Here is a 27,253-nt window from a genome sequence, read left to right as displayed (position 1 = left end):
CCCGCGCCGCCGGCGGGGCCGAGGGTCGCGCTCGCCCAGCTGACCCGGACTCCCCAGCCTCCGCCCCGGGCGTCTCGGGACCCCCTGCTTCCGGGCCCCTCGCTCTCGGGGGCGCTCCCCGTGTGTACCGGGAGGCCGGATGGGGGAGTGCCCGGGAGAGCCTGGCGGGGCCGCGGGGTCGGCCCCGCTGGCCGCCGGAGCGGAGCCCCTGCCCCGCGCCACCGCCTTTCTTCAGGTAAACAGGCGGCGACGCGTCCTGCTTGGCCCTAAGACGTCTCCATGGTCACTCTCGCCCTCAGTCGGTCCTCACATTGAGGAGGGTCGGGCCGGGAGTGGCCTCGGGGTGTCAACAGTGCCCTTCTAGGCTGGGCGGCTGGGCTTTAGGGCGGCACCAGTCTGGGAGTTGTCTTGAGGCTTTCAGCGAGCCTTTTCCGCGCTGGGCCTCAGTTTCCCCATCTGTTCAGTGAGGGTTTTAGATGAGCTCTCTAAAGACCCTTGTAGCGCTGCACTTCTGTGTGTGTCTGAAATTGGAAGGGCCGTCCCTGGTTCAAGATACTGACTGAACAGTTTCGCCGAAGACTTTTTTGCAGATGTGGACTTTTGGGCCACTTAATACACTTGGTTTCGGACAGGCTTTAAAATGATTCCAAGACCCGTTTCTAAACCTTAACCTTAATCATATGTCATCCCTTGCTTTTGTCCCCAGTAGTAGTCAGTCACATCCCGCTGAGTTTTTGCATTGCAGATTTTTTTTTTTTTTTTTTTTTTTTGCTGTTTATATTTGCCCATTTTCTCCTTTGTTCCTTGGTCCAGGCCCTCTTTGCTTCACATCTGGATTATTGCAACAGCTTCTTAGTTGGTCTGTGACTTCAGAAGTCCTCCCCACTCCCCCTCCTTCCTTTATGCTAATGCCAAACTTAATATAGGAAGTCAGAAAGAGAGTTGAGTGCTTGCTTGATTATTAAATGTCAAGATGCTGTTGCATGTGGTGGGGGAAAGTGGTGGAGGGCCCACAGCCTGCAAGTCGCTTTACCCTAGGTGCTGACACTGTACCTGGGAGAAGGTAATTGATGACACAGGGCTGTGTGCTCCAGAATTCAGAGGAAGGAGAGACGGAGGTCGCTAGAGGCTGAGTGGTCAGGGAAGGCTTAGCGAGGAGGCAGGATTTGAGCAGGCTGTTACAGGATGAGTAGGAATCAGCTGGGAAAAGAGGAAGCAGGCCCAGCGATCCAGCGGAGTTGCTGAATAGACCAGTCCCCTTGGAGAGAAGTGTTCGTCTAGGAAGGGACTAGGAGGAAAGATTGGTTGAGGCTTGTTCCTGAGAGAACTTAACTGCTAAGCCCTCGTTGCAACTATTGGAAAGGCAGTGGTGAGCAGCCGGAGACTTGGGCGGTTTGTGATCATCTGCAGGAGGGGAAAGGAGACGCTGGGGCCAGAACCGTGCTGAGTAGTGTCCTCTTGTCCACCACATTGTGTCCAGCTTTGCCCATCCTGTCTTTTCATAACTCCTTGGTTTGGCTCCTCCTCACCTACCTGCTCCGTATTCCCTGCATTTCCGTCTCCGTGTGCAGGAGCAAGTTTATGACTGCCTCCGGGCTTCACCCCTCTGGTTCCCCCTTCTGAAGTGCTGGCCTCCTTTTTCTTCTCTGTGTAAATTCTCCATTTCACTTCCTTCAAGCCCTGCTGAAGACACACTTCCTCCAGAGGGTGTTCCCTGACTGCCCTACCCCCATGCCTTCGAGGCCCTTGGAATTGACAGGATTCTGCACTCGTGTCTTGGTTCTTGAACTTGTTCTTGGCCCAGCTGGAGTGGGTGTTCTTTGGAGGGCATTGTGTCTTACTACTTGTTGCAGAGCCCCGGTGGTCTCGAATGCTGTAGCCAGACTTTTATAACAGGTGCTCAATCACTTCCTGGTTCTTGTTGGTAAACAACTTAAAAAAATTCCTTTTTAAAGGGGAATCTGTTATTAGTTAACTAGCTTTCTCTGTTGTATATGACTTAGGTCTAATGCTGCCATTTGGATATTTTTGGCTTTCGTTCTTTTTTTTTTTTTTTAAGTGTATGTATTTGTTTTGTGAGAGAGCGCGAGGGAGCAGGGGAGGGGCAGAGAGAGAGAGAGGCACAGAATCCCAAGTAAGCTCTGAGCCACAGCACCGAGCCCCATGCAGTGCTTGAACTCACGAAACCGAGTCCAGCGCTTAACTGAGCCACCCAGGTGCCCCTGACTTTCATTCTTAGAGTGCAGGTAGCATGAAACGAACCTTTGAAAGATTAAAAAGTTTGCTCTTGACTATAGGAAAGAAAAAAGTCATGTAATTCTTCTGTTGGAGACGGTTGAGAAAGAACATCACCTTTGAAATCAGATGGGCCTGGGATTGAATCCAGCAAGGCTACTTACCACCTCTGTGAACTTGGGCAATTTCTACGGTGTCTCTGAGCCTGTCTGTCTTCTCATCTGGAGTGTGGGGATAATAAAATCTATCTCAGAGTTGCTATGAGTTTTCAAATGGAAAAAATTAAAGAGAAGGAGGTAGCAGAGTCTGTGGTTCCTATTAACTGCTTAATACGCTTTCACCACCGTCACCACTGTCATCGTCGTCATCACGTGTAAATCTGTGAAGGTGGAGAAATGACAGGCTCTGAACCGCAGCTTTCCCAAGTTGTGGATTCTGCATGTCTCTGGATCCTCTCCGGCGAAGCGCTTGTTGATCAGTATCCTGAACCTAGAATGCTATCATTATGTTTTATTCCCATTCATCTTTGTGTTACTTTGGTTTTAATTCTGCTTCGTGCTTTTCACACTTCTTAATTGTACCCATTTAATGTTTTATAGCTGACTGCTGATTTAGCTTAGTGAAGGCCATCAACTGAATGCAGTTTAATTTCTAATGGTTATTTTCTGGTTGATATTGATGGCATGGAAAACCTCACGGAAGAAAGCGATTCAAGGTGAGCGTTTCTAACCCTTCTGTCCTCAGAGGCGGGACTTGGTGTGTTTCCTAGGTCCAGTGTCCTGGGAAATGCCAGCAGTAAGCAGATCAGATGCCATTTTTGAGCTCTTGGCCTTAAGAAAGCTTACTCGTTCCTATACATGCAACTTTCATTTCTTTCTCATTTGTAATGAATTAACGAAACATCTATTTGCCTGCTTCATAGAAGTAAAAAGATGTTTTCGGACATAGCGGACATGATGCAGAGAAATGGCTCAGTACAACATTGTAAACCCTTAATTATCACTGTGTCAGTGTAACAATACACCTTTAAATGAGAATTCCTTTTCCACTCAACGTTGATCATTAAGGGTCGGGCACCGCCAACCCCCTGTATCTCACCAGCATCCCTGGATTAAAGTCCTCTTATAGGAGGTAAGAATTCCATTCAGGAAACTGATGAATCCAGGTTCAAATCCCGGCTCGGCAGTCCTTAGTGACCTTCTTGGGAAAGGTTCTTGGTCTCCCTGAGCTTGTCTCCTTCCCCGGAGGATGGGGTGGGCCGCATTGTCTGTCTCTCAGAATGGTGTCCAGAAGGTTCAGTAAAGAGGTACAGAGCTTAGGAAGCCTTGCGCACAGTAGGAGTGTGACTGTTCGTCCTTGACATTGCAGGTGAGGTCAAAGAGGCCGTCCCTCCCTGCTCGGAGAGCTCCGAAGGAGCTTCCGATGTTCGCCTTGACTACAAGACAAGCCCACTGTCAAATCAGGCCGCACTCTCAGAATCGGTGTAACTGAGCAGACTTGGAGAGTGTTAACGCCTTGGTAGGAAATCTAACAGTTTGGATAAAAATGTTCTTTCAGGCTCACATGAATTAATGCAGTAAGAACTCTAGACTTGTTTTCTTTTAAATTAGGATGAGTGCTTCATGAATATCCATCACGGAATGCCATTTTATTTATTTTTTTCGTGCATTGGGTTTCAGCAGCACCAGAATGTTTTATGCAGCCCTGGTGTTATTCGGCTGGTGCTTTCTAAAGGATTAGATTGTAATTCATGACAGCTCAAGTTTAGTTTTGATCTAGACCCAGGCAGAAATACCTAGAAAAGTTATTTTTATATAGTTGTTACTGCTGTTACCATGCCTGCTGTCCCTAGTGCTTCCATCTGTGGTCTTTTTCGTGACTTTTTGCATGGAATGGAAATTAGGGATCTTAGGTCTCCAGTGCCTGGTGGAGGAGACCTGGATTGGTTTGTGGCTCTGATACCAGCAAGTGACTGAATCCCACAGGTGCAGATCTGGATTCGGAGTCCTGAGCATCTCGATGGAGAGTAATGGGTACTTCCTGGTGCCTTGAACAACTTCCGGATTTGTAACCCTGCCTTCTTTTCTTAGAAGTGTCACTGGGTATTTTGAAATGAAGTGGAGCAAATTAGAGAGTTTGTGGTGTAGACGGGAAGGAGCCACCTTAGTAGATTTCCCTGTACCTCTTGGGTCTTCGGCAGGAAGAGTTGAGAGCCGGGGGTGTAGCAATGTCAGCAGCCCGGGATTTCAAGCCACCGGCGTGGTTCAGGTTGGGTCACTAGCTGACGTGTGCCGAGAGCCCCCCTCCCTCTGCCAGACACGGTGCTGGGCTCTGGGCACACACACCATCCCTGCCCGCCGCTCACCGCCGAGAACGTGAACTCAGCGGCACGTTCCCAGTTGCTCAGATTTTACACTTGCGCTTTTGTTCCAGTTGCCGTTATGGGGGAACACTTCGAGAGCTTTACCCAAGAATGTTGTGGAGGAGATTGGGAGGCCCGTGTGGGTGTTTTGCCCAGATGGCATCCAAGCATCCTCTCTCCTCCCTAGGCTCTCTTCCGAATGGGTTAGCGGTGCGGCGAGATGACACCAGTCTAGGGCCTGGTTTTCATTGTGCAGTGTCCGCACAGCTTGACGGAAGGCCCAATGCAGACTTCCCTTAATGAAGAGATGTGCCGAGGAAGGGGCTGGTGTGTGGGTCCCTCGCTCTCCAGACCCTGTCACGGCACCTCTTTCAGAGGAGCGAACAGCAAAACTTCTGCTCTTAGCTCGACTTTCTTCTGTTTTCTCTCCAAGTAACCTCCTCCTACCACATCAGGCCCCGGTTATACCATTTTTGGTTACTCCCAAACCGGAATTTGATGGTACTGTACAGCTGCACACCCCTGCTTCCCACTACCCGTCAGACAGCTCTACGCACACGCCCAGAGCGCAGCCCGAACTCCTCTTGTCTGGGGCTGGACTTGCCTCCTAGGATAGGGGGTGTCCTTCATTCTCCAGGTCCTGTTGGGTCCTTCTTTGGACTCACGTTCAAGTTGGCTGCTGCCAGAATTCAGTTTGAGTTCACTAGTGGTCAAGTCCCTTCACCCTCCGACAGAGGTCCTCGTCTGTGCCGTGTCCCCCTCGAACCTGGGCCCTGGCCACTACCCAAGACACCCCACATTGCACTCCTGTGTCCCCTGCTCCTGCCATCCTTCTGTCTGAAGTATTCCTTCTGTTTCCTTTTGAAATACAAAGGCCTGTTCACATATTACAAATACCAGGAAGCTCTCCTTTGTTCTCTTTTGATTTTTTATAAAGTCTTTTTGGTCAAAAGTAATCAGTCTTGTCATTGCTCCTCATAGTGCTTTGTTTCTGCCACTATTATTGGCTTCTTGATACACTAATTATCCACTTGCAGCCTGTCTTTCTCTAGATTCTTTGGTTTACAAAATTATATATTTTTAGGTAGAATCTTACACGTCTTAAAAAAAACTTTTAGTGGGAATAATACAGCTATGTGATAAAACATTCAAGAAGTAGAAGATGAAGCCTGTTTCCCTTCCCTCTCCCCAGTGCTTAGTCCTCATTCCCAAAGTCACCAACATTGAGCTTCATGTGATTTCCTCCCAGAGCAGACTCAGCAGTGTGTATTTATTCTTTTAAGAAAAATGCATGAAAATGGCTCCTGGGCAGCTCAGTCGGTTAAGCAGCTGACTCTTGATTTTAGCTCAGGTCGTGATCTCATGATTTGTGAGTTTGAGCTCCTCATTGGGTTCTGTGCTGACAGTGCAGAGCCTGCTGGGATCCTCTCTGTCCACCTCTCTGTCTCTCCCCTGCTTGTGCTCTCTTTCTCTCTCTTTTAAAAAAAATTTTTTGGGGGCGCCTGGGTGGCTCAGTCGGTTAAGCGTCTGGCTTTGGCTCATGGTCATGATCTCACGGTTCGTGAGTTCGAGCCCCATGTCGGGCTCCGTGGTGACAACTAGCTGAGAGCCTGGAGCCTGCTTCGGATTCTGTGTCTCCCTCTCTCTCTGACCCTCCCCTGCTCGCGCTGTCTCTGTCTCTCAAAAATAAATTTAAAAAACATTAAAAAATAAAAAAAAATGTTTGACATTTATTTATTTTCAAGAGACAGAGATCATGAGCAGGGGAGGGCAGAGAGAGAGAGGGAGACACAGAGAATCGGAAGTAGGCTTCAGGCTCTGAGCTGCCAGCACAGAGCCCAATGTGGAGCTCGAGCCCACGAATAGTGGACGCTCAACCAACTGAGCCACCCAGGCGTCCCTCTCTCTCTCTCTCTCTCTTGAAAAATAAATAAATAAATAAAAACTTTAAAAGTACATGAAAAGAATTGCATATATTCATACATATTTTTCTGTATCCTGCTGGTTTGGGAGGTTGTTCGTCCTTGTTAATGGTTGTGTAGTGTTTCACTGTTGATTTTTTTTTTTAACCAGTGTCCTGATGGATTTTGAAGTTTCCTTTCTCTGCTTGCTTGCTTGTGTGTGTGTGTGGTTTGTTTTTTTTTTTTGATATAGCAAATTAAAATGCTTACTGTCCATCCTTGTTAACATGTATCCTAACATTCTTTTGTGTGACTTTTGTAGGCTCAATTCATAGCAGTTATTGGTGGACCAAATGGTGAATGCCTTTTACATTCTTCTGGATCTTACCAGGTTCTCTCTCAGGATTACACTTGCCAGTTCTTCTTAAATGTGTGCAAGTCAGATGGGTTTAAACTGGTATCTCATTTTCCCTTGTTTAGTCATGAATAAAGCTAAACATTTTTTCCGGTGTTCTTTGGTCATTTGTCTTTTCTTTTCCTGTGTGAAACATTAATTCCCTTGCTCCTTCTTCCGTAGGATTTTCTGTGTTGTCCCAATCTGATTGACTTACAATATAACTTAGGGAATTTGGAAAGTAGCCCTTTGTCAAATGTGCATGGATTTTTTCTCAGCATGTCATTTACTCTTGGCTTTTGCAGAGGACATTTTTTTGTCATATGTTGGCAGATGTATTCATCTTTGCCTTTGTGGCTTCCGGGATTTCTGTCATGCTTGGAAAGGCCTTAAAGTCGTTATTATAAATAAATTCATCCATGCTTTTTTCAGTTAATTCTTTGGTGATAATCAAGCCTTATTAAAATACTGTCCTAAGAATATACTGGCGTTAAGTGGAAAATAACAGGACCCTCTTCCCATTCCCTGGTGCTGTATAAGATTGGTAAACCTGCAACACCTCGGAAAACTCATTTTGCCTCCTGTGAAAGTGTCTCCTTTCAGGGGAACCTCTAGCGTTACCTTTTCCCCCTTCTGCTCCCAGTCGGTGGGAGGAGGTGGGAGGAGCAGGGTGAGAGGAAGATCCGAGTGTGGATTATCCGTACTAGCTGTTCATCCCTGTCAGGACCAGTCCTGTCTGCTAGACTGTGGCTCTGCTGTTGTTGCGAAGTGGCTTTTTTATTCTAAAGCTCCTTCAGGTAAAATATGTTCTTTGTGAGCTTTGGAACCAGGATTAGGGATAAGATTCCCTTGTTTGTTGGGATTTCAGAACAGTGCCTTGTCCTGACGCATGGGCGTGGCAAGACAAGATGGTTCTGTAGCTTTTTTGGGTGGCATCTCACAGAGATATCCAGCAGCTTCGCTGACTACGCCTCGTTCTTGCATCGGATCTTAGTTTTCTCATCAGAGCATGCATGCATGTCTGTCTCTAGGACCCCTCCACTTTTTCCCTCCGGTCTGTGGGAGGAGCTTCCCAGGCTGACCTTGTGTGGTACACAGTGTGGCTGTCCCCCGTGACTTGTGCCCACAGTGCCTCACTGTGTAAATGTCCTCCCTTCTCTGATTGCCCAGTCTGCTTTCACTCCCCAGCGTGGGTCCCTTTTTGGCCCGAACCTGCTCCCCCAACGGGAGAACCTCATGGTTCTGGCCTACCCCTGGTCTGTGCTGGCCTTGCTGCTGTCGTCGGGGCTTGGTCACCCCTGGGTAACCCCCTCACGGGCTGCTCTGGCTTTTTGAACACCAGTCCCAGTGCTGCTTAGAATTCTGTTGAACTTGGGTTGAACTTGTGTCTCGGCAGCATCTGCTCTGTGACTTTCGCCTTTAAACACCAAAAGGACCAATTGCTTGAGCCTCAACTAATTAATCAAGGTGTTAGCCTGAAGAGAGGCGTTTATTTAAAGGGTAAGGGACTGTGACGGGGGGAAAAGCTGTGGATATGGAAGGCATAATATACTTTAGCTGCAGGGATGCCTGGGACTCCTTCTCGCCTCCCAAAGCCCCTAATCTCTATTGGAGAGTCTGCTCTAGGAAGAAGGTGCTGCAGTCAATTCCTAGAGCTGAAATTGTGTGGTCTCAGGGGACATGCATTCATAATTTTGGTGGATATTAAAAAAATTCCCCTATTTGCACTCTTCCTTTCCCTTCCTCACAGAAGGAGTGGGAGCCCTCGGCAGCACGAGGGGCATGCTTACCGCTAGTCCCTGTCCCTTTATCTGACCGGCCACCACGCCAGGGCAGGAATGTAACCTGGGGCAAGCTTTCTTAACCTGCTTTTCCCTGAGCTCCTCCTGACTTCTGCTGGTCCTGCTGTTCCCTTCGGGCAGATGAACACGGATTAGGAGTTACTATGTAGAAAGTCTAGATGGGCAGACTTTGGAACCGTCCTAGGACAGTTAGCCTCTTGGAGTCTCAGTTTCCTCATCTCCGAAATAGAGGTGGGGCACCTGGGGGCTCAGTGGACTGAGCATCTGACTCTTGATTTCAGCTCAGGTCATGATCCCAGGGTCACCGGTGAGATCAAGGCTGTGTCGGGCTCTGCTGGAGCCTGCTTGGGATTGCCCCTTCTCTGCTGTTTCTCTCAACTCAACTAAACTAAAATAAAATAGGGGTAATAGTAGTTCCCTCTGTGGGGAGGGCAAGAGGGTTCTGGGAAATCATGCATCAGGGCCTTTGTGACGTGCCCCGCCTTTATCAAGCATTGAGTCAGTGTTGGTTATTGATGATGATGTGATGAGGGCGAGGGCTAAGGCTGTAGGAGGTGGCAGTGACCCCCCCTTTTACAGTTGCTGAGGTTATGCGAGGGTGCGTGTCGGGACCACCCACCTCAGAGGTGGTCCTTCCCAGACCCTGTCGAGACCAGTGGTGGCGGCAGAGTGGCACCGGCTGACCATGGCAGAGGCTGTGTGGGAGGTGAAAGCTGCTTCCAGGGTGTGAATATATGGTCTCATTAAAGAAATTGGCTGAGCAGGAAGTGTGTGTGTCTGTCGGTTGAATGAGCAGAAGAGGACTGTGAACAGGTTGAGAAGCTGACAACTTGAACTTCCCAGCCGCCGGCTTCAAGTAAGTCCTCACCATGTGTGGTTTTTAAAAGAGGCATTTCACGTTCTTATCCGGAGTGTAGTCGTTACAAACAAATGAACAAAACTATTGTTAAAATAAATACTAACGGTATTGCCCAGCAGCTGGGAGCGGGGGGAGCTGCTCTGGGAGCTGATGGAGATGACAGCCTCCCAGAAGCAGGGAGACCTCGTGGCAGAGCCCATGGGGGGAAAACCAGTGGGCACCTGGCCGGGATTGGTGCAGCCTTGGGCAAGAAGCTGGAGGAACGGGGCTGTGACAAGGCCTTTGTGGGCCTCGGTCAGTTCCTGGTGCTAAAGAAAGAGGAAGTCTCATCCGAGAACGGCTTAAGGACTCGCGCTGCCCATGCCAGGCTGTCCCTGCGCTGCCTCGAGGGCCTTCGAGCGTGGAGCGACGCCTTCTGGTGAGGCTCTCTGGGGGGCCCCCAGCCCCAGCCTGGGGTCCCCTGTCCCCAGCAGAGGAAGACATTGTTGCTGTCGGACTCAGCCCCTCATGCACCTCAAGATCTGTAGGGAGTCCTCTCCCCTCTCCTTCCCCTGCCAGGTTCATGTCACAGTTCTGAGCTCCTCCGAGTGGATTCCCGGCCCTTCCCTGACCCCACTCCCGCCCTCACCTCTGGTCTGTTTTATGCTCTTTGGCCCTGTTTTTGGCAAAATAGTCACTGTACTTGTAAAGTTTTTTAAATCAATAAAGTCAGTGGCCTTCAAAAAAAGGTATTGATGAAAAATGTCCAGCCGATATATGCTTGTTTTTTTAATTTCAAAGAGCAGTGCAAGTGTCTAGTTTGGGGATGGCTTTTTGCTTAATATCATGTGACAGATCTGTGATTAATCTGCTGAATTAAAGAATACTGATTCTGATGTATTTAGTGAGAGGAATACTCAAATTCATTATTGTCTACTGAAGCAGCTGCGAACTTAGTCTGCATGAAAAACTAATATATAAATCATGTCCCTGCATTATCAGAAATGAGTTTCATCCCCACATCTCTTAGAGTTGGGAGGAATCTTGTGTTAAGCCTGTTTCCAACTACAAGGCTGGGAGTCTTAGTCATCTTTGAATTCCCTTTGGTGGAGTGTGTGCAGAAGATTGAGAGTGAATGAATATTTCCTATAAATGTAGAAAAATAATTTAAATTCCCAGTCAGTATGCGATTTAGTGATTGCAATTAAATAGCACATAAGACAAAAGGCTCATTCCCTTAATTTACAGAGAGCTCTGGCAATTCAGTAAAAAATGCAAATATAGGCAACGGATATGAACAGGCCATTGGAAGACAAACTTAGACAAATTGCCATTAAACATGAAAATAGATGATCAACCTCATTTATAATTAAATAAAGGCACTTCAAAAGCATGAGATGCCATTTTAAACTCATCAGTCTGGCAAAAGTGAAAAAGTTTAATGCTCATTATTGGTAGTTATGGGGGGAAAGGCACTTCATGTGCCCTTGAGGAGGTAGCTGCTGTGGCCTTTGGGACACACTTTAGCATCATCAGTGGCAATTAAACCCTGATTCTAGCAAAGTCCTCTGCTTGGAGGGAACATCATGGCTATGTAAATTTTTTCCTGTTTAGAGTATCAGTTGGGGCCTGGTTGTGACACTGACACTGTGACACTGTGACACTGCCTTCCATGTCAGACGTCAGAAAAGATAATGAAGTAGACAAATTTGTGCTTCTATGGAAAGATTTTAGGGTGTATTATATACTTTTTTTTTTTTTTTTTTAAGCAGGATACAGGGGCACCTGGGTGGCTCAGTTGGTTAAAGCGTCTGACTCTTGATTTCGGCTCAGATCATGATCTCATGGTTTCGTGAGTCCGAGCCTCATGTGGGTCTCTGTGCTGACAGTGTGGAGCCTGTTCGGGATTCATTCTCTCTCTAAGTAAATAAATAATAATAAAAAAGGCAGGGTACAGAATAGTTTACGCTGATACGTGTTTATAATTTTTTCGGAAAGAGAACGGAAACACGTATCAGCGTAAACTTTCCGTAAACACGGAAAACTCTTAGCAGTGATTGATTATCTTTGCGAAGAGGACCAGGGGAAGAGTTTTCCTATTCATTTTTTGTTTTTCTGCACTAGGTAATTGGAAGTCTGACCGTGTGCATATATTGTATTTTAAAGACAAAATTACTGAAGCACTGACCTGACTTAGGTGTAGGCCCACGGGCACTCTGTGTGGGGGAGACATCAAGACCTACCAAAACCAGTGAGTAGCCCACGTTGGGAAACTGCTGACTGAGAGGAGCTGAGTTGAACTTGATCATCTCTTGAAGAGGTTCTGACTTGCTTTACCTCTGGACCACTAGACCCGATAGATCTGGTCACTGGATGTAAAACTGGTGATCAGTTATGCCTTTTATTCCTTTTAGCTTGGTGACGTGCCTAGGACTGAAATTACCTGCAAATTCCCCGTGTGTCAGACTTTTAGAAGCTTCTCATTCGGGAGTGTTGCTTGTTAGCAGCTGTAGGCAGAGGGCTTTGAATCTCATTGTGGCCAGAAGGAGGTGTTAATGTAAAGGAGCGGAGAGTGAAGCACTTCCTTTCTCATTTGCAGAAAAATGGAATCCCTCTCTTAGGTGCTAATCATGGTCTTTGGTTTTTCTCTCCAGTGATTTTCTTTCAAGTGTAAGATTTTCTTTCAAGCCTCACTGTGAAGCTATTTTCAGTTTTAGACTATTTTGGAAATGCTCCCTTGTTTTCCGCTGGTTTTTGCCCAGGACTCTGCACCTTTAAAAAGCCTGAGCCCACCTTCCTTTTGACCTTGAATTCCCAGCGTCACTATCTACATACCCTTGTGTCGACCGTGCTCTAAAGCATAGGTAACATTTGACCACTTGGTTGGTGCCAGGCGGTGTCTGCGTTTCCAGAGGGCGGTCTGGTGTCGTCAGGATCACAACTTCTGGAGTCAGACTAGGTTCATCTTTTAACGGTGGGACTTTTCCTCTGTGCCTTCATCTGTATATTAGAAATAGTTGTAGTACTTCCCTCACAGCGTGGATACAGAGATCAAATTAATACACATAGGGTGTTTAGTACAAGGTAAGTACACGTGGGTAAGCTTTTATAGACGTTTGATGCGTGAATTTCCCCCAGTTAATCATGACGGCACTCCTGTTGGGTAGTAGTTTTTCTGAGACCTTTTCTAGATAGGAATCAAAGTTAATTGACTTGTCCGAGGCCGCTTAGCTGTTTAAGTGTTCATCTTTTTTTTTTTATTAGAAAGTAGCAGAGGCAGGATTCATATCCAAGTCTACCTTCAGAGCCAGTTCTCTTTGTTGTGCCTGTCCCCTTGGACAAAGTCTTGTGCAGCAAGTCGTGGTCGCTGTGGGCTCCTGCATACTTGTAGTCCTGAGCCGAGCTGCGAGCCAAGGACTGTCATCAGTCCCATTTTCAAGACAAGAGAACTGACACTTGAAAAGGTTCTAAAGCTCTTTAACCATAGTTTTATGGCTAGAAAGCAGGTATCATTTGAACCCAGATCTGACTTCAGATTCACACCCTTGACAGTTCTATTATTATCTTTTTCTATCTTTTAAAACCTGGATGAGACATCTTAAGTTTTTTTTAAAAAAACGCTACTTGTTTTTAATGACATATTCACATAGTTTAGAAACGTGTCTAGAAAGATTCACTGAAAGCTGATCGGGCTCCCAGCTGCCCTGTCCCCCTCCCAGGAGGCAGTAGAGGGTATTTGTGGTGCATCATTCCAGAAGTCGTCTGTGCACACCCACAGTGTGTGTATATTGACCCAGTGGTGTGCGTCTTTTCACAGTGCTTTGTTAAACAACACGTCTACTCTTGGGCACCTCACCCTTTTCCTTGAGCAGTGTGCCATGGTGATTATTTCATGTCCGCCTGCAGAGAGCTGGCTCGTTGGTTGCTTGCTGGTTGTGGAGTGGCCATAAGCGCGGAGGTCCCGTGAGTTAGTAACCGTGCTCCTCTTCATGCGCACGCAGTCCGTTTCGAATCTTGTCGTTCTGGCCAGTGCTGTAGTGAACTCCTAGGGCGCGTGGGGGACGTGCGTTTGTAATTTCAATGGACATCACTAAGATGCCTCCAGAGTATTTGTTCCTTTTTACACTCCACCACCAGCACCAGTCACATTGTCACTTGGAAGAGATTTGCAAATATTTTTTATCTTACTTTTTTTGTTATTCCAACCATAAATGTTCACTGTTAGAAGTTTGGGAAATACAGGAAAATGCAAAGAAGACGGTAAAAACATTTTGAATCGGCAGCACCTGAGTGGTTCATTCCTTTAAGCATCTGACCTCTGCTCAGGTCATGATCTCACCATTCGTGAGATTGAGCCCTGCATCAGGCTTGCTGCTGTCCGTGCAGAACCTGCTTCAGATCCTCTGTCTCCCTCTCTGCCTGTCCCCTGCTCATGCGCTCTCTCTCTTAAAAGTAAATAAGCATTTTAAAAAATCAATAAAAAAGGAAAAGCATTTTGAATCTTACATTAATGTGTGCATTTTGTATATATCTCTCAGTATTATTTCTATGTATATTTATTATCTACATATACATGCATACATAATTTTAGAAATATCCTTCCTTTCTTTTGTTGTTACCTGATGATTTTAACAGCTTTACTGAGGCACAGCTTACAGATCCTAGATTTTGGTCATCGTACGTGTACAATTCAGTGATTGTCAGTAAATTTATGACATTGAACAGCTATCGCCATAACCCAGTTGTAGACTATTTCCGTCCCCCATGAAGATCCCTCTTGCTCATATGCAGTCGATTTGTTACCTGATTTTCTTTGCTGTATTAAATATTCATTCAGCAGATATGTATAGAGTGTCTGCTATGTGCCAGGCAGTTAATCTGGGTGATTGTTGATAAAAGAGATAAAAATCTTTGCCCTGGTGGGCTCACGTTTTGTAGCGCTGACTGTGGTCTTCCTTCCCCATCATTTCATCATGACCTGGTACTCAGTACGAAGGTGTGCTGTGCATTAACGGTTCCCAAGAAGCCAGACATTTAGGTTGTTTTCATTGTTTTGCTATTGTAATTGAACAGGCTTAAGGATAAATTCTTGTGCCTACATCCATGATTTTTGTTCCAACAGAGTGCTGGGTCAAGAGCACTGCCGGTCTGTGAGACTTTCCTTATGTGGAGTAGGCGAGGCCCCGAGCCCCTCCTGTGGCACCCCCAGCTGGGTCATTTTAAATGTCAGGCGGGAAAAGATCATAATAGGACTGTCAAGGGCGCAGATCTGAAGTCAGATATGGATTCAAATGATACCTGCTTCCAGCTATAAAACTCTGGGCGAGGAGCTGTAGAATCTTTCCAAGTGTCAGTGAGAAAGCTGTGTCTCGTGTTAATTTTTATTTGTTTGTTTATTGATGAAGTTTAGCACTTGATCTCTGTTTAAAGGCTACTTTCATTTTAAAGAAATTTAACTTTTATTTATTTTTGAGATACAGAGAGTGCACAAACAGAGGAGGGGCAGAGAGAGAGACAGAGAGACACAGAATCTGAAGCAGACTCCAGGCTCTGAGCTGTCGGCACAAAGCCCCATGCAGGGCTTGAACCCACAAACCATGAGATCATGACCTGAAGTGAAGTTAGACACTCAACTAAGTAAGCCAGTCAGGCACCCCAAGGCTATTTTAATTTTTTTAAAAAGCATCTTTGCTCATTTTTCAGTTGTTGTGTTTGCTTTTATTGATTTGTAAGAGTGTTATACTTCTTGTCTTTTGTTCCTTTGGTTTTGGTCAAAAGTTTTTTTTTTTTAATTTTTATTATTATTTATTATTACTTTATTTATTATTATTATTTTTATTTTATTTTTGTTTATTTTATTTTATTTTTTTATTTTTTTTATTTTGGGAGGGTGGGCAGAGAGAGAGGAAGAGAGAGAATCTCAAGCAAGGGCTCGAAGTCACAAACCATGAGATCACGACCTGAGCCAAAATCAAGAGTCAGATGCTCCACCAACTGAGCCACCCAGGCGCCCTCAAAAGGTATTTTATAGATGTACAATTCTTCTGTAGTTAAATCTCTGTTTCTTCCTCTGGTATCTGTCGTTGTATGCTTAGTGAGACCTTCTCTAGAAGTTGTTTCTGGGTATGTGGTGAGGAAGGGATCTAACTTTATTATCCTGTATTCCTATTACCCAAGCAGCATCCACTTCAAAAATTCTTCCTTTTTCACTGATTGGAAATGGCCCACAGGGCCCATCCTGGCCCAACTTCCGCCTACCTTGACAGCCTCATGTGGACTCTGTCCTTCCCCTTGCTCATTGTCCCACGTTCTCTAAGGCTTGCTTCCTTCCCGCTCAGCTCAGGAGGACGAGTCTCTGTGTGTGTGTCATTCCCTCTGTCTGGAAGACTGGGCCCTTTCCCTGCAGCCAGCGCCCTGCCCAGGATAAAAGACCTCCTAGCTCTTGTCGTAATTTCTAACAAGAGAATCATAGCTCCCTTGGGCCCCCCTGGGCCTGACACCTGGAAGGCAGTACATACTTAGAGTGAATGCATTACAGCCTCATCATGCATTTCGACATCTAGATGTTTAGGTTGTTGTTTTGTTGTTTTCCAAAAAATTTTCACTGTTTTTTCTAGATCTATACCGTCCCATGCGGTAGCCACTGGCCATATGTGGCTATTGAGCACTTAAAATGTGGTTGTTCCGGGGCGCCTGGGGGGCTCAGTCGGTTAAGCGTCCAGCTTCTGGCTTCGGCTCAGGTCATGATCTCACAGTTCGTGGGTTTGAGCCCCGCATCGGGCTCTGTGCTGACAGCTAGCTCAGAGCCTGGAACCTGCTTTGGATTCTGTGTCTCCCTCTTTCTCTGACCCTCCCCTGCTCATGCTGTCTCTGTCTCTCAAAAATAATTTTTAAAAAGTTAAAAAAAAAAAAGCATTGCACTAGAATTTAAAAAAAAAATGTGGTTGTTCCAAATTGAGATGTGCTGTGAGTGTAAAATACACGTCAGATTTCAAAGAGTTAGTATGAAAAAAAAGAATGAAAATGCTTCATTAATAACTTTCTAATATTGATTATATGTTGAGAATGTTTTAAATGTTAGGTTAAGTAAAAATGTATAAAAATTTGATACTGTTTCTTTTTAAACAATGCTAACTGCTAGAAAACACTACACATGTGGCTGGCTCTTTCTGTTGGACAGCAGTGTTCTAGATGAATTGTAACATCAGTTTGTGAGGCTACTAAGAAGGTTCTTCATTAGTGTGCATTATATTTATAAATTAATTTTGGAGGAAAGTGTCTATAGTATTGAATCTTTCAGAAACGTGATGTGTACCTTCATATACACATTTCTGTCCTTACCAAAATGTTACACTTTTCTTCTTGTAGATCCTGACTATGTTTTGTTTAGCCCCCCAGGTATATTACAGTTTTTGTTGCTATTGTTGGTTGCAGCTTGTCATTATCTTACTTAACTTGTGTTTTATGTACAATAATTATGAAACACCCCATTTACTAGTTCCTGCTTCAACCAGGTTTGTTTCAATGGTTCCCTTGTGTTTTCTGTGTAAATAGACCTGTTTGCCTTGAAGAGTAATTTCACCTCCTCTTTTCTAATGGCTTAATTTTCTCTTGTCTGTTGCTTTGGCCAGAACTTCCAGAACAATGTTAAGTAAGAGAAGTGATGGGCAGACAGCCTTGTATCCTCCCAAGCTCTAATGGGAATGCCTTTACAAAAAATGTTCACCGGAGTGTGCACCAGGGAACCCTAATTCTTGGGAGTGTTTACAGGTGTGCCTTGGGAGAAGCGTTACACGCTAAAACGAGTGTGCAAACCGCTGAGTTAAATAGAATTCTTGTCTGCAGGACTTTTCCGGTGGGTTATTCTGCTAATATATTGTTTAGTTCCTAGGAGGTAGGGAGGAGTATTGACACTAGCTCATGGGCTTGTGTTCTACTTGAATACATTTTGGGAAGAACAGATACAATGTTTCCTTTCTATGGATGGCGCTGCAGTTGGTTGGCAGTAGGTACCGATTATTATACTAAGTAAGTATATCAAGTATATTAAGAAAATACTCTCCGTCTTTTTTCCTTACTTTGAAAAGGCATTTAACTTTCTAAAATCCGTGTTTGGCATAGTTTTGATTTGGTTGTGTGGTTTTACTCTGATTTACCGATGTGGCAGATTATATTCATATAGTTCCTAACATGTAGTCACCCTTCTATTTGGTCACAGTATATTACTCTTTTAATAAGTAGTATTTCCGAGGATTTCCTCGAGGACTTTAAAATATGTTTACTTAGGTAAAGTTGACTGTTGCCTTCTTTATCCTGGTCACCGTCTTCTGGCATCAGATTTATGCCATATAAATGGAGATGCTTTAATTTTTTTTTTTTTTTTTTTGAGATGCCTTAAATGTTTTAACATGCATCTAAAACAGTGTGAACGGCCTGAGGATCCTTTATGCTTTGGCACTTCTGTTTCTTTTTGTTTAATTCTGCCAATTTATGTTACTCTAAAAATACGTCCTTTCCGCACAGATTTCAAATTGATTTCAATCATAACTCTAGGATAAATAAGGGCACAGTATTCCTTCTTAACTAAAATGTTTTAACTCAAGTTCTGACATGATAAAAAAAAAAAAAAAGACTCTGATGTGATCTAGTCACAGTAACTGGCTGGTCCTTTCCTGCAGGAGTCAGATTTAATTGCACATTGTCGTGTCTTGTGTGGCCATGTGGTTTTTCTCCTTTGACTTATTGATGTGGCAGATTGTATTTATGTATTTCCTAACAATAGCCATCCTTTGATTTGGTTACAATATATTACTCTTTTAGTAGGTTGTGTTTCCGAGGATTTCCTTAGAATTTTGAAAGTTTAAAAAACTTTCTGAGTGACTATATGCTGTTCTGTATTCTTACTCTTTTGCTTTCTTTGGGTTTAATTTGTTTCTTTTCTGACCTCTTCAATGATTTCATTTATTTTTATTTGTTGTTTCATGACACTTTAAAGGGGCGCCTGGATGGCTCAGTTGGTGGAGTGTCTAACTTCAGCCGGATCACAATCTCATGGTTCATGAGTTTGAGTCCCGTGTTGGGCTCTACTGACAGCTCAGAGCCTGGAAACTGCTTTGGATTCTGTGTCTCCCTCTCTCTCTCTCCCCCCTTCCCTGCTTGATTGCTCTCTCTCTCTCTTTCTGTCAAAAATAAATAAACATTAAAAAAAAGAAATAGGGTCGCCTGGGTGGCTCAGTCGGTTAAGTGCCCACCTTTGGCTCAGGTCATGATCTCATGGTTTGTGGGTCCGAGCCCCGTGTCGGGCTCTGTGCTGACAACTCAGAGCCTGGAGCCTGCTTCAGATTCTCTGTCTTCCTCTTTCTCTGACCCTCCCCTGCTTGCGCTGTCTCTGTCTCTCAAAAATAAATAAAAAACATTAAAAAAAAATTTTAAATAAATAAATTTGGGAAAAAAGTAGTAAATACTTTTAAGACACTGACTTCCCCTGTTAAAATTCGTTGTTTCAAAATCCTTAACACTTTGTTCTGAAAAATTTCAAATATACAGAAAAGTTGGATTTTGCAGTAAACACTCATATACACCCACCATCTATGCTCTATGCTTGTTAACATATTACTGTGTTTGATTTATCACCTATCTATCCATGTCTTTTTTGGATGCATTTTCAAGTAAGTTGAAGACATAAGTCAATTTTACTCCTAAACCCTTCTTGCTGCAGATTTGGTGTGAGTTTTCTTTTTTTTTTCCTAAATAGCTTTATTCCTTTCTGATTTTCTTTTTGATTCAGTGCTTATTCAGGAGGCACTTATATTTCAGTTGGTTGGGTTTTAAGCACTAAAGTACAATAGTTAGATCTGATTTTGTCACCCTTTGGTTAGAGTGTACGGCCGGGGCTGTAGCCCGTACCTGTTTGTGAGCGATGCGGTGCTGCGGAGTCTTGGCCAGGGCAGCCGGCCAGTGCCCAGGTGTGTCCGCAGTGGGAACGTGGCTGGACCGGGCTATGCTTGTGATCTGTCCATCACTCTTGTTGCTCCTCCTGTCTGTAACTCTTCACTGACAGGGGTTGAGCATTGCTCTGTTACCAACCCAAAGGGCTATAAAGGTGTGCAGACCTAAAGGGGAAAAAAAATGCACATCAACATAACAGCTCAAAATCTAAACTAAAAAGGGCTTAGCTCCATTCAGTGTATCCAGTGTGCTGTGTGCTTGAAAAACACCAACTGGAAACATACAAACAAGGCAGAACGTTCTTTAGATGAGTTTGCTTATCTTTTACAACATATTCCAAATTCTCAGAAGTAAGTGAAACAGGGAAATATTTTTTTTTGAGCTTAAAAGGACCTGACATATATAACGTGTGATAATTTTGATGAAGATGAGTGGTAGGCAGTTGGCACTGGCTGATTGATCTTTAGGTTATATGACTTTCGGTGAATTAACCAAGACGTGAAAGACTGAAAATGAGCAAGAGGAAGAATGCTCAGGCGGACCCTCAGGAGGCATGGTAGCTCTAGTGGTGGTGGTGGTGGTGGTATGTTTGCAAGCTTGTGTTTATGCCACTTGTACTTGGTGAGGAGTCATTGGTAAATTCTGAAACTCTCTCTTTCTGCAGATTACGCTTCATGTCAGTAGAAATGGACAGCAGCAGTTTTATTCAGTTTGATGTGCCCGAGTACAGCAGCAGTGTTCTGAGCCAGCTAAACGAGCTCCGCCTGCAGGGGAAACTATGTGACATCATTGTCCACATTCAGGGTCAGCCATTCCGAGCCCACAAAGCCGTCCTTGCTGCCAGCTCCCCCTATTTCCGGGACCATTCAGCATTAAGTACCATGAGTGGCTTGTCAATATCTGTGATTAAAAATCCCAATGTGTTTGAACAGTTGCTTTCATTTTGTTACACTGGAAGAATGTCCTTGCAGCTGAAGGATGTTGTCAGCTTTCTGACTGCAGCCAGCTTTCTTCAGATGCAGTGTGTCATCGACAAGTGCACACAGATCCTGGAGAGCATCCATTCAAAAATCAGCGTTGGAGATGTTGACTCTGTCACTGTCGGTGCGGAGGAGACGGCGGAGAGTCGCAATGGAGTTAAGGACAGCAGCTTCTTTGCCAACCCGGTTGAGATCTCCCCTCCGTACTGCCCTCAGGTCCGGCAGCCCACCGCGAGCAGTGATCTCCGGATGGAGACGACGCCCGGCAAAGCCGTGCGCAGCCGCTTGCAGGAGGAAGGGCACTCGGACCGAGGGAGCAGCGGGAGCGTTTCCGAGTACGAGATCCAGATAGAGGGGGACCACGAGCAGGGGGACCTGTTGGTGAGGGAGAGCCAGATCACGGAGGTGAAAGTGAAGATGGAGAAGTCCGACCGGCCCAGCTGCTCCGACAGCTCCTCCCTGGGGGACGACGGGTACCACACGGAAATGGTGGACGGGGAGCAGGTGGTGGCAGTGAACGTGGGGTCCTACGGTTCTGTGCTGCAGCACGCGTACTCCTACTCCCAGGCAGCCGCACAGCCAGCCAGCGTGTCCGAAGCCTTTGGAAGTTTGAGTAATTCCAGCCCATCCAGATCCATGCTGAGCTGTTTCCGAGGAGGGCGCGCTCGCCAGAAGCGGGCGTTGTCTGTCCATCTGCACAGTGATCTGCAGGGCCTGGTGCAGGGTTCCGACAGCGAAGCGGTGATGAATAACCCCGGGTATGAGAGCAGTCCCCGGGAGAGGAGTGCGAGAGGGCACTGGTACCCGTACAACGAGAGGTTGATCTGTATTTACTGCGGGAAGTCCTTCAACCAGAAAGGGAGCCTCGACAGGCACATGCGGCTCCATATGGGAATCACCCCCTTTGTGTGTAAGTTCTGCGGGAAGAAGTACACACGCAAGGACCAACTGGAGTACCACATCCGGGGCCACACCGACGACAAACCGTTCCGCTGTGAGATCTGCGGCAAGTGCTTTCCGTTCCAAGGTACCCTCAACCAGCACCTGCGGAAAAACCACCCCGGCGCAGCCGAAGTCCGGAGTCGCATCGGGTCCCCCGAGAGAACAGACGTGTACGTGGAGCAGAAACTAGAAAACGATGCATCAGCCTCAGAGATGGGCCTAGATTCCCGGATGGAAATTCACACGGTGTCTGATGCCCCTGATTAAGATGGTAACGAAGTACACCCAAACAAAGCACATTGATCAATGCATATTTGTGATTTGCTTTGTTGTAATCTTTGGTTTTCCCAACCATCTGGAAATCTCTCCGTCTCTTGGCAGTTTTTCTAAGGTTTCTGGAAGGAACACTTCATTGTGTTTATCCTTTCCCCCGCCCTCCCTCTCCCAAGGAGCTCAAAGCATGAAGGGCAACGTATCCAGGGAAAACACAGGCTGACAGTATTCCTCTTTGGCTGAACTCTTAATCCAAAATCTGCCAGTGATTTAGCTATGCCAACTGGTTGACCCTACGTTCTCTGCCAAGAGGCGTACTCTCTCGTGTGCGCGCTGGCGCCAGTGCGTTTCCACGGCGAGAGACGAGGGTGCCGTCAGCCGATACAAATGGGTAACCTTTTCTAATTTAAAATTACTTTTAAGGGGTAGTTAGACGATTTATATATATATATAATAAAGTGATTATTATATATATAGTATATATACATTCTCAAATTTGATTTTATTCTGGTTGAGGTGAATGTAAGAGGAATATATAATTTAATACAATGTGAACAGGGCTTTTGACTCTGTCTCGTCCCCACCCAGTGTTGGGGTTTTGCCCCTTTATTTCCCTTACAAAAGAATGTTAATAGGTTTTCATATATATTAATCATTGTGTCCAAAAGCAAGCAAAGCAAATCACAGTGTTCATAGCTCTGCTTCCTAACAAGTACATAAACCAAATGCCATAAAATGTATTCAACTCCAGTTGGAAACCGTTTGGAATTTTTGTTCGTCGTCCAGTAGGTAAGCTGGACGGCCCGTGGTGCTGACCTTTTTACATATTGTAGTTCTATCCGCCGGCCCCAAAGGAGCAGTGGTTTTCAATGTTTGTTCTGGCCTCCGAGCCTCCCTTCATTCCGTACTGTAGAAACATACCAGGTAACTAAGTCGCATCACTCTGCCACGAGTTAGCACTCACACTGAAGGAAAGGGATTTGTAGATCAGTCTACAAAATTCTCCAAGCAGTGTTGTAGGTTTTTGGTTTTGTTTTTGGTTTTGTTTTTTTCCTTCCTCTTTTCAAACAGCTAGTTCAGGTGCACAGCAACTTTTTCTACATGCAGTTCCCAGGGAAACTGCAGAACTTGGAATTTGTACTTTTTGTAAAGATAGACTCTATGGGGATTGCAAGCAATATATCTATCTTAGTATTGTGTGTGCTGACAAGAGCCTCGGTGGCTCCCCCACTCTCAGTGTTTCCTGCTTCAAGAAACCAACAGTCAAAAAGCCCTCTAAGATACTCTGTGTGTCACCAAATCTGTGTGTGTCGCCATTTTTTTGGTCACGTGGTGCTATTTTATGTTATGTATCTTTTAGGTCAGTATACTTGTAGAAAATGTGAAATCTAACGGTAATAGTGAATTTCAAGTGGTTTTTTTTTTTTTTTTCCTCTCCTGAGTTTATAGCTTGAAAAGAGACCTCAAAAGCATGTGCTGGCAAACACATTACTGTATCAAAACGTACCTGATCCCTATTTGAAAATACCTTTTGTCAGGACTTCAGGAAGTGTCTTCAGCTCTGTATTTTGTTTACCTGTGTGCTTCTAGTAAACAAAAGAAGCTTTACGAGTTCTGTTCAGTACTGTGTACCCTGACAGAGTACGGAAGCGATTTGACAGCGAGTTTGGGCTGTGGGCCCGCCCTGCCCGCAGGATGACCGCACTCTGGACTTGGCTCTGACCCTGGCAGCCAGTCCGTCTCCACAGAACGGCCTAAACCACCTAAAAGAAAAATAGCCACAAAAAGACACAACTTCAGAGGCGTAGGACTTAAAGGAATACAGAAATAAGACGTTTGCTGGTTTTCCATGCTTTTCTGGCTCTTACAATACCAAGAATGGGGGTGGGGGGGTGTTTGGGGGAGGTTTGGGGGTGTTTTGTTTTTGTTGTTTGTTTTTGTTTTTGTTTTTTCGAGAACAGAAAATCATTCGGGCCCTTGTGTGTGATCGCCCCGGGGTGGTGGCGTGCAGGAGCGTGGCTCTGGCACACAGGATCCGCTCACGCGTGAGCGGCCGCGCCGCAGCAGTGTTACTCCGCGCAGACTCCACTCTGGTCCTGCTGCTCCGAGGAGCGGCTCTTGCTGAACCGGGTACATATCGTATGCCTTTTCCTGTCCGACTGCCTAAGCAGGGGTGCGCGCCCTCCCCGAGGCACTTGCTCAACTCCCGGCAGAGCTGCGTGCCTCAGGGGGAGGCTGGCCCCCCAGTGTTTACCCACTTAAATGCGTTCTGGGGTTTCAGGTAAATGTTTGTGATTTTTTTTTCCCTTACATGAATACGTTGGGTTTTGATTTTTTTTTTTTTAAGAATTAAATGCAAAAAATTTGTATGGTGATAACAAGTTAAGTTTGTGACAAGAAACGCCCAAATGGAGGACATGAGAGGTCAGGCTCAGGGAAGGAACACCTCCTTTTCACTCAGGCTTGGGGCCTCCTGAGAGGTTTCCAGAGCATTCCGCGATAGACGAGACAAGTCAGGAGGGGAGAGCACTTGGGGCAGGTACCTCGAATATCCTGGTTCTTGTCACTGTTGTCGGTCTTAACCTTATTTACACAGAGTTGTTTGTATTTGTCGATTTGTTTCACTGGTTTGAGTTTACCAAAGAGTGACTTATCCAAAATTGTCTTTGACAAAACTATACATTGCTTTGATTGTGCAGTTCCGGCTCAGCCGTTGTAATGGGGCTGCTACGGGGCAGAAAGTTGAGTTTCTCTCTAATAACCATGATTCCGCATTCCGCAAGTTCCACCTGCTCCCGTTCGTGTTGCTAACACTTTACCCTTTCCACTGCTCGCAGTGTTAAGATGAATTCTCAAGCCATAACCCAGTACTGTAAGGCTCCACAGGGCTTCGGGGGGCGGCGCGGGGGCCGGCCCGAGCCGGGAGGGCGACTCCATCCAGAGCGGGCAGCGGCAGTTCGTTGTGCCTTGTCGCAGGAGGGTGTGCCAGGAGGGTTGGCACGACCCCAGGACAGACACCTGCTCCCCCCCCCCGGAGTCGCCTCCACGTCTCCGCAGACGAAGCGCGCTGTGTAACCCCTCAGAGCGACTCTTTTTTGGAACGCAAAGTCCCTCTCTCTGTACAGGTTTAGGTTAGATGTCTCGTTTCTAACAGATGCAAAAATCAGTTCCGAGAAAAAGCGATACGTGAAGAAACCTTTTACAGCAAAACATATCCTGAATTCATACAGGTCTGTTCATAATTGAGTCTCTCCTTGGGCTACCTTTTCCAGTACGTAGACAATGTGAAGACAGTGACAGCGTCCTTTTCTAGAGGTGTTTCACCTGCGATTACAAACTGTGAAAACAAAGAATTTTCTACTTTACTAGCGTTTGTGGGTTTTAAACAGTTCCTTTCGTTCTGATCAGTTCTCTCCCCTCTAATTTCTACTAAAGCTGTACATACATTTAGAAATTGTATTTGTAAATACGGCACACGAAGACAAGTTCATTTTTTGGTCGGTGGAAAGCCTCCCAATTGGCTCTGCCTTGGCAGTTTGGGTTGTGTGTGTCTGCGTGCGTGTGTCTGTGTGTGTGTGTGTGTCTGCCTGTGTGCGTGTGTCTGTGTGTGTGTGTGTGTGGTTGGTTTATTTTTTTTTCTTTTGAACAGAAAGGATACTGTCGGTTCACTGTTAAGCAGAGTATACTGTAGAACTAAATTGATAATTTTTCCCTCGTCCAGAGCATGAGTAGGTGTCTTTTTCTCATGACGGCAGTTATAACCAAGTCTTTGTTTTTCCCGTAGCCCAGACCACAGGCCTGCGTATGTTCGTGTGCGGTTTCGTTTTTTACTTTTATTTTTACAGCCTAGACTCTAGGAAGAATTTGCAGGAACACAAAACAAGGGCTGGGTGGGGGTGGGTGGGGGTGGGAATCATCTCTGTGAGTGAGCTTTACGTTACAGAAATCAATGTATTTTATTTTAACAACTTTTTCTATTAACTGTGACTTTTGTTGTTGTCTTTGTTATTGTTAAATTCTGTAATGGTTTCCTGTGAAGCCTCCACTGAAAGGGACTCAAATATGCAACACCTAAACTATTTTCCAAGGGCACATGCCCCTTGAATGGTGCTTCTAGACTGGTCAGGGTTATTTATTAAATTTTATATATGAAAGTATTGGGGAATTATGTAAATTCTTTATATGGAACTATCTAGTTCATAAATCATAGATTTCATATTACTCAGTGCAACTGAACTGAACGTTCAGAAGAGTCATTCACATTGTTCCAAATTTGTAATGGTTGTCACACGCCACACGCATCTTCAGTAAGTGCCAGAGCGTTCCCACTGTTTCTGCCCGGGGCCCGACCTCTCGGCCCGGAAGAGGCCCCCGTCTTCCCTGGCTCTCCTCTCGGGCCGCCCCGACAGCAGGGTTCTCCAGGCCTGGAGTAAGCCTTGCAGCAGATTCAGTCGCCAGACCTCTTGCTGCCCCTCGGTGACAAGCACGCTGTGAATTCAACCTTGGACTTGCCACCCAAGCCCTTGGTTGCTGCCCCGACCATAGTAAGAGGTAAACTTACCTGGTTTCCTTGAGAATGACCATTTTCCTAATGTGAAAACCGTCTCCCTCACCACTTTAATTAGCAGGGCTAACACTTGTTTCCGTTATAAATGGTTGAGCAATTTGAATGACTTAACCCAGTGTCATTATCTTGCAATATAAACCGGTAACCTCACACGCCCACACTTCATCGCCATATGAAGTAAATGAAGCTAGCTAAGCGGATGCTGTGTCAACTAGTAACTTGCCATTAAGGATTATTTTATAGCATGAATTTAAGACTATTTATTCAAATGATATTTTACTCTTGTATTCATTTTGTTTTAGATTTGTGACATGAATATTTCAGTGCTGCTTAATTTTGTTCTGAATTCTCGTTTCTTGCTTGTAAATGGCTTTTTTATGGTATAAAGTCAATGGAAATTGCTGTTTGTAAATAAAAATGCTGCTAGAGCAAATGCGCTGTGGCCTCCCTCTGTGTCTGCCCCTCTGGCCTCTGAGTCCCATGGGCTCTGCCGACGTTGGCCGTGGCACAATTCCTGTAACCGCCGCTTTTGAGGGGTTTGGATTTCACAAGAAGCTCGTGTCGCCACCGAGGTGCTGGGAAGAGGAGAAAGAAGTAGGTGTATTTCTGTACACCTCTTGGGTGGCGGAGACTGACTGTCAGGGGCCCCTGTGTGCGCCCAGTTTCCCCTAGAACAAGTTGCTGGTGACTCTTGGGCCCAGCTCCTGGAATGTGCCGTGTTCACTCCCGCCAGAGTGGGGGGCTGCACACGTGGTGCCCGCTACCCCCGGTCGTCTTCTCCCTGCAAGCCGGCTAACTCATCCTCAGATTTCAGCCCAGGCCTCCCTCCGTCAGGGAACCCTTCCTATGCTCAGGGCCCTTTACCAGGTCCTCCTGCCCTTCAGAGTATGTATTCCTCGTGTGTGTGTCTCACATTCCAGCAGCTCAACGGTCTACTGGTTCTAGGAGTAGAATTTAGTGATTCATCACTTACATCAGAGCACATATGTCAACTGATAATTGTATTTTTTT

General features: G+C 45.7%; 1 protein-coding gene across 8 annotated transcripts; it reads left to right on the top strand.

The window, feature by feature from the left end:
- Positions 1-29: 29 nt before the first annotated feature.
- Positions 30-21,713, top strand: ZBTB34 (zinc finger and BTB domain containing 34). Of its 8 annotated transcripts, none has more exons than XR_003902026.1 (4): positions 153-235; positions 2,835-2,950; positions 3,604-3,753; positions 6,821-7,009. XR_003902026.1 is itself a non-coding variant. In XM_029920657.1 (4 exons), the coding sequence occupies exon 4, from the start codon at positions 20,155-20,157 to the stop codon at positions 21,667-21,669; it is 1,515 nt and encodes a 504-aa protein (XP_029776517.1). In that variant the 5' UTR covers positions 153-235; positions 2,835-2,950; positions 3,604-3,753; positions 20,145-20,154; the 3' UTR covers positions 21,670-21,713. The 8 variants fall into 8 exon arrangements, 6 of the variants coding, with proteins under 6 accessions (XP_029776521.1, XP_029776517.1, XP_029776516.1 ...); XM_029920657.1 differs by lacking the exon at positions 6,821-7,009 and adding an exon at positions 20,145-21,713; XR_003902027.1 differs by lacking the exon at positions 3,604-3,753.
- The last annotated feature ends 5,540 nt before the right edge of the window (positions 21,714-27,253 follow it).

Source organism: Suricata suricatta, chromosome 13 (assembly GCF_006229205.1).
Source record: "Suricata suricatta isolate VVHF042 chromosome 13, meerkat_22Aug2017_6uvM2_HiC, whole genome shotgun sequence".
NCBI lineage: Eukaryota > Metazoa > Chordata > Mammalia > Carnivora > Herpestidae > Suricata > Suricata suricatta.
The sequence above is the reverse complement of the archived record's forward strand: the minus strand, read 5'-3'. Positions and strand labels throughout refer to the sequence as shown.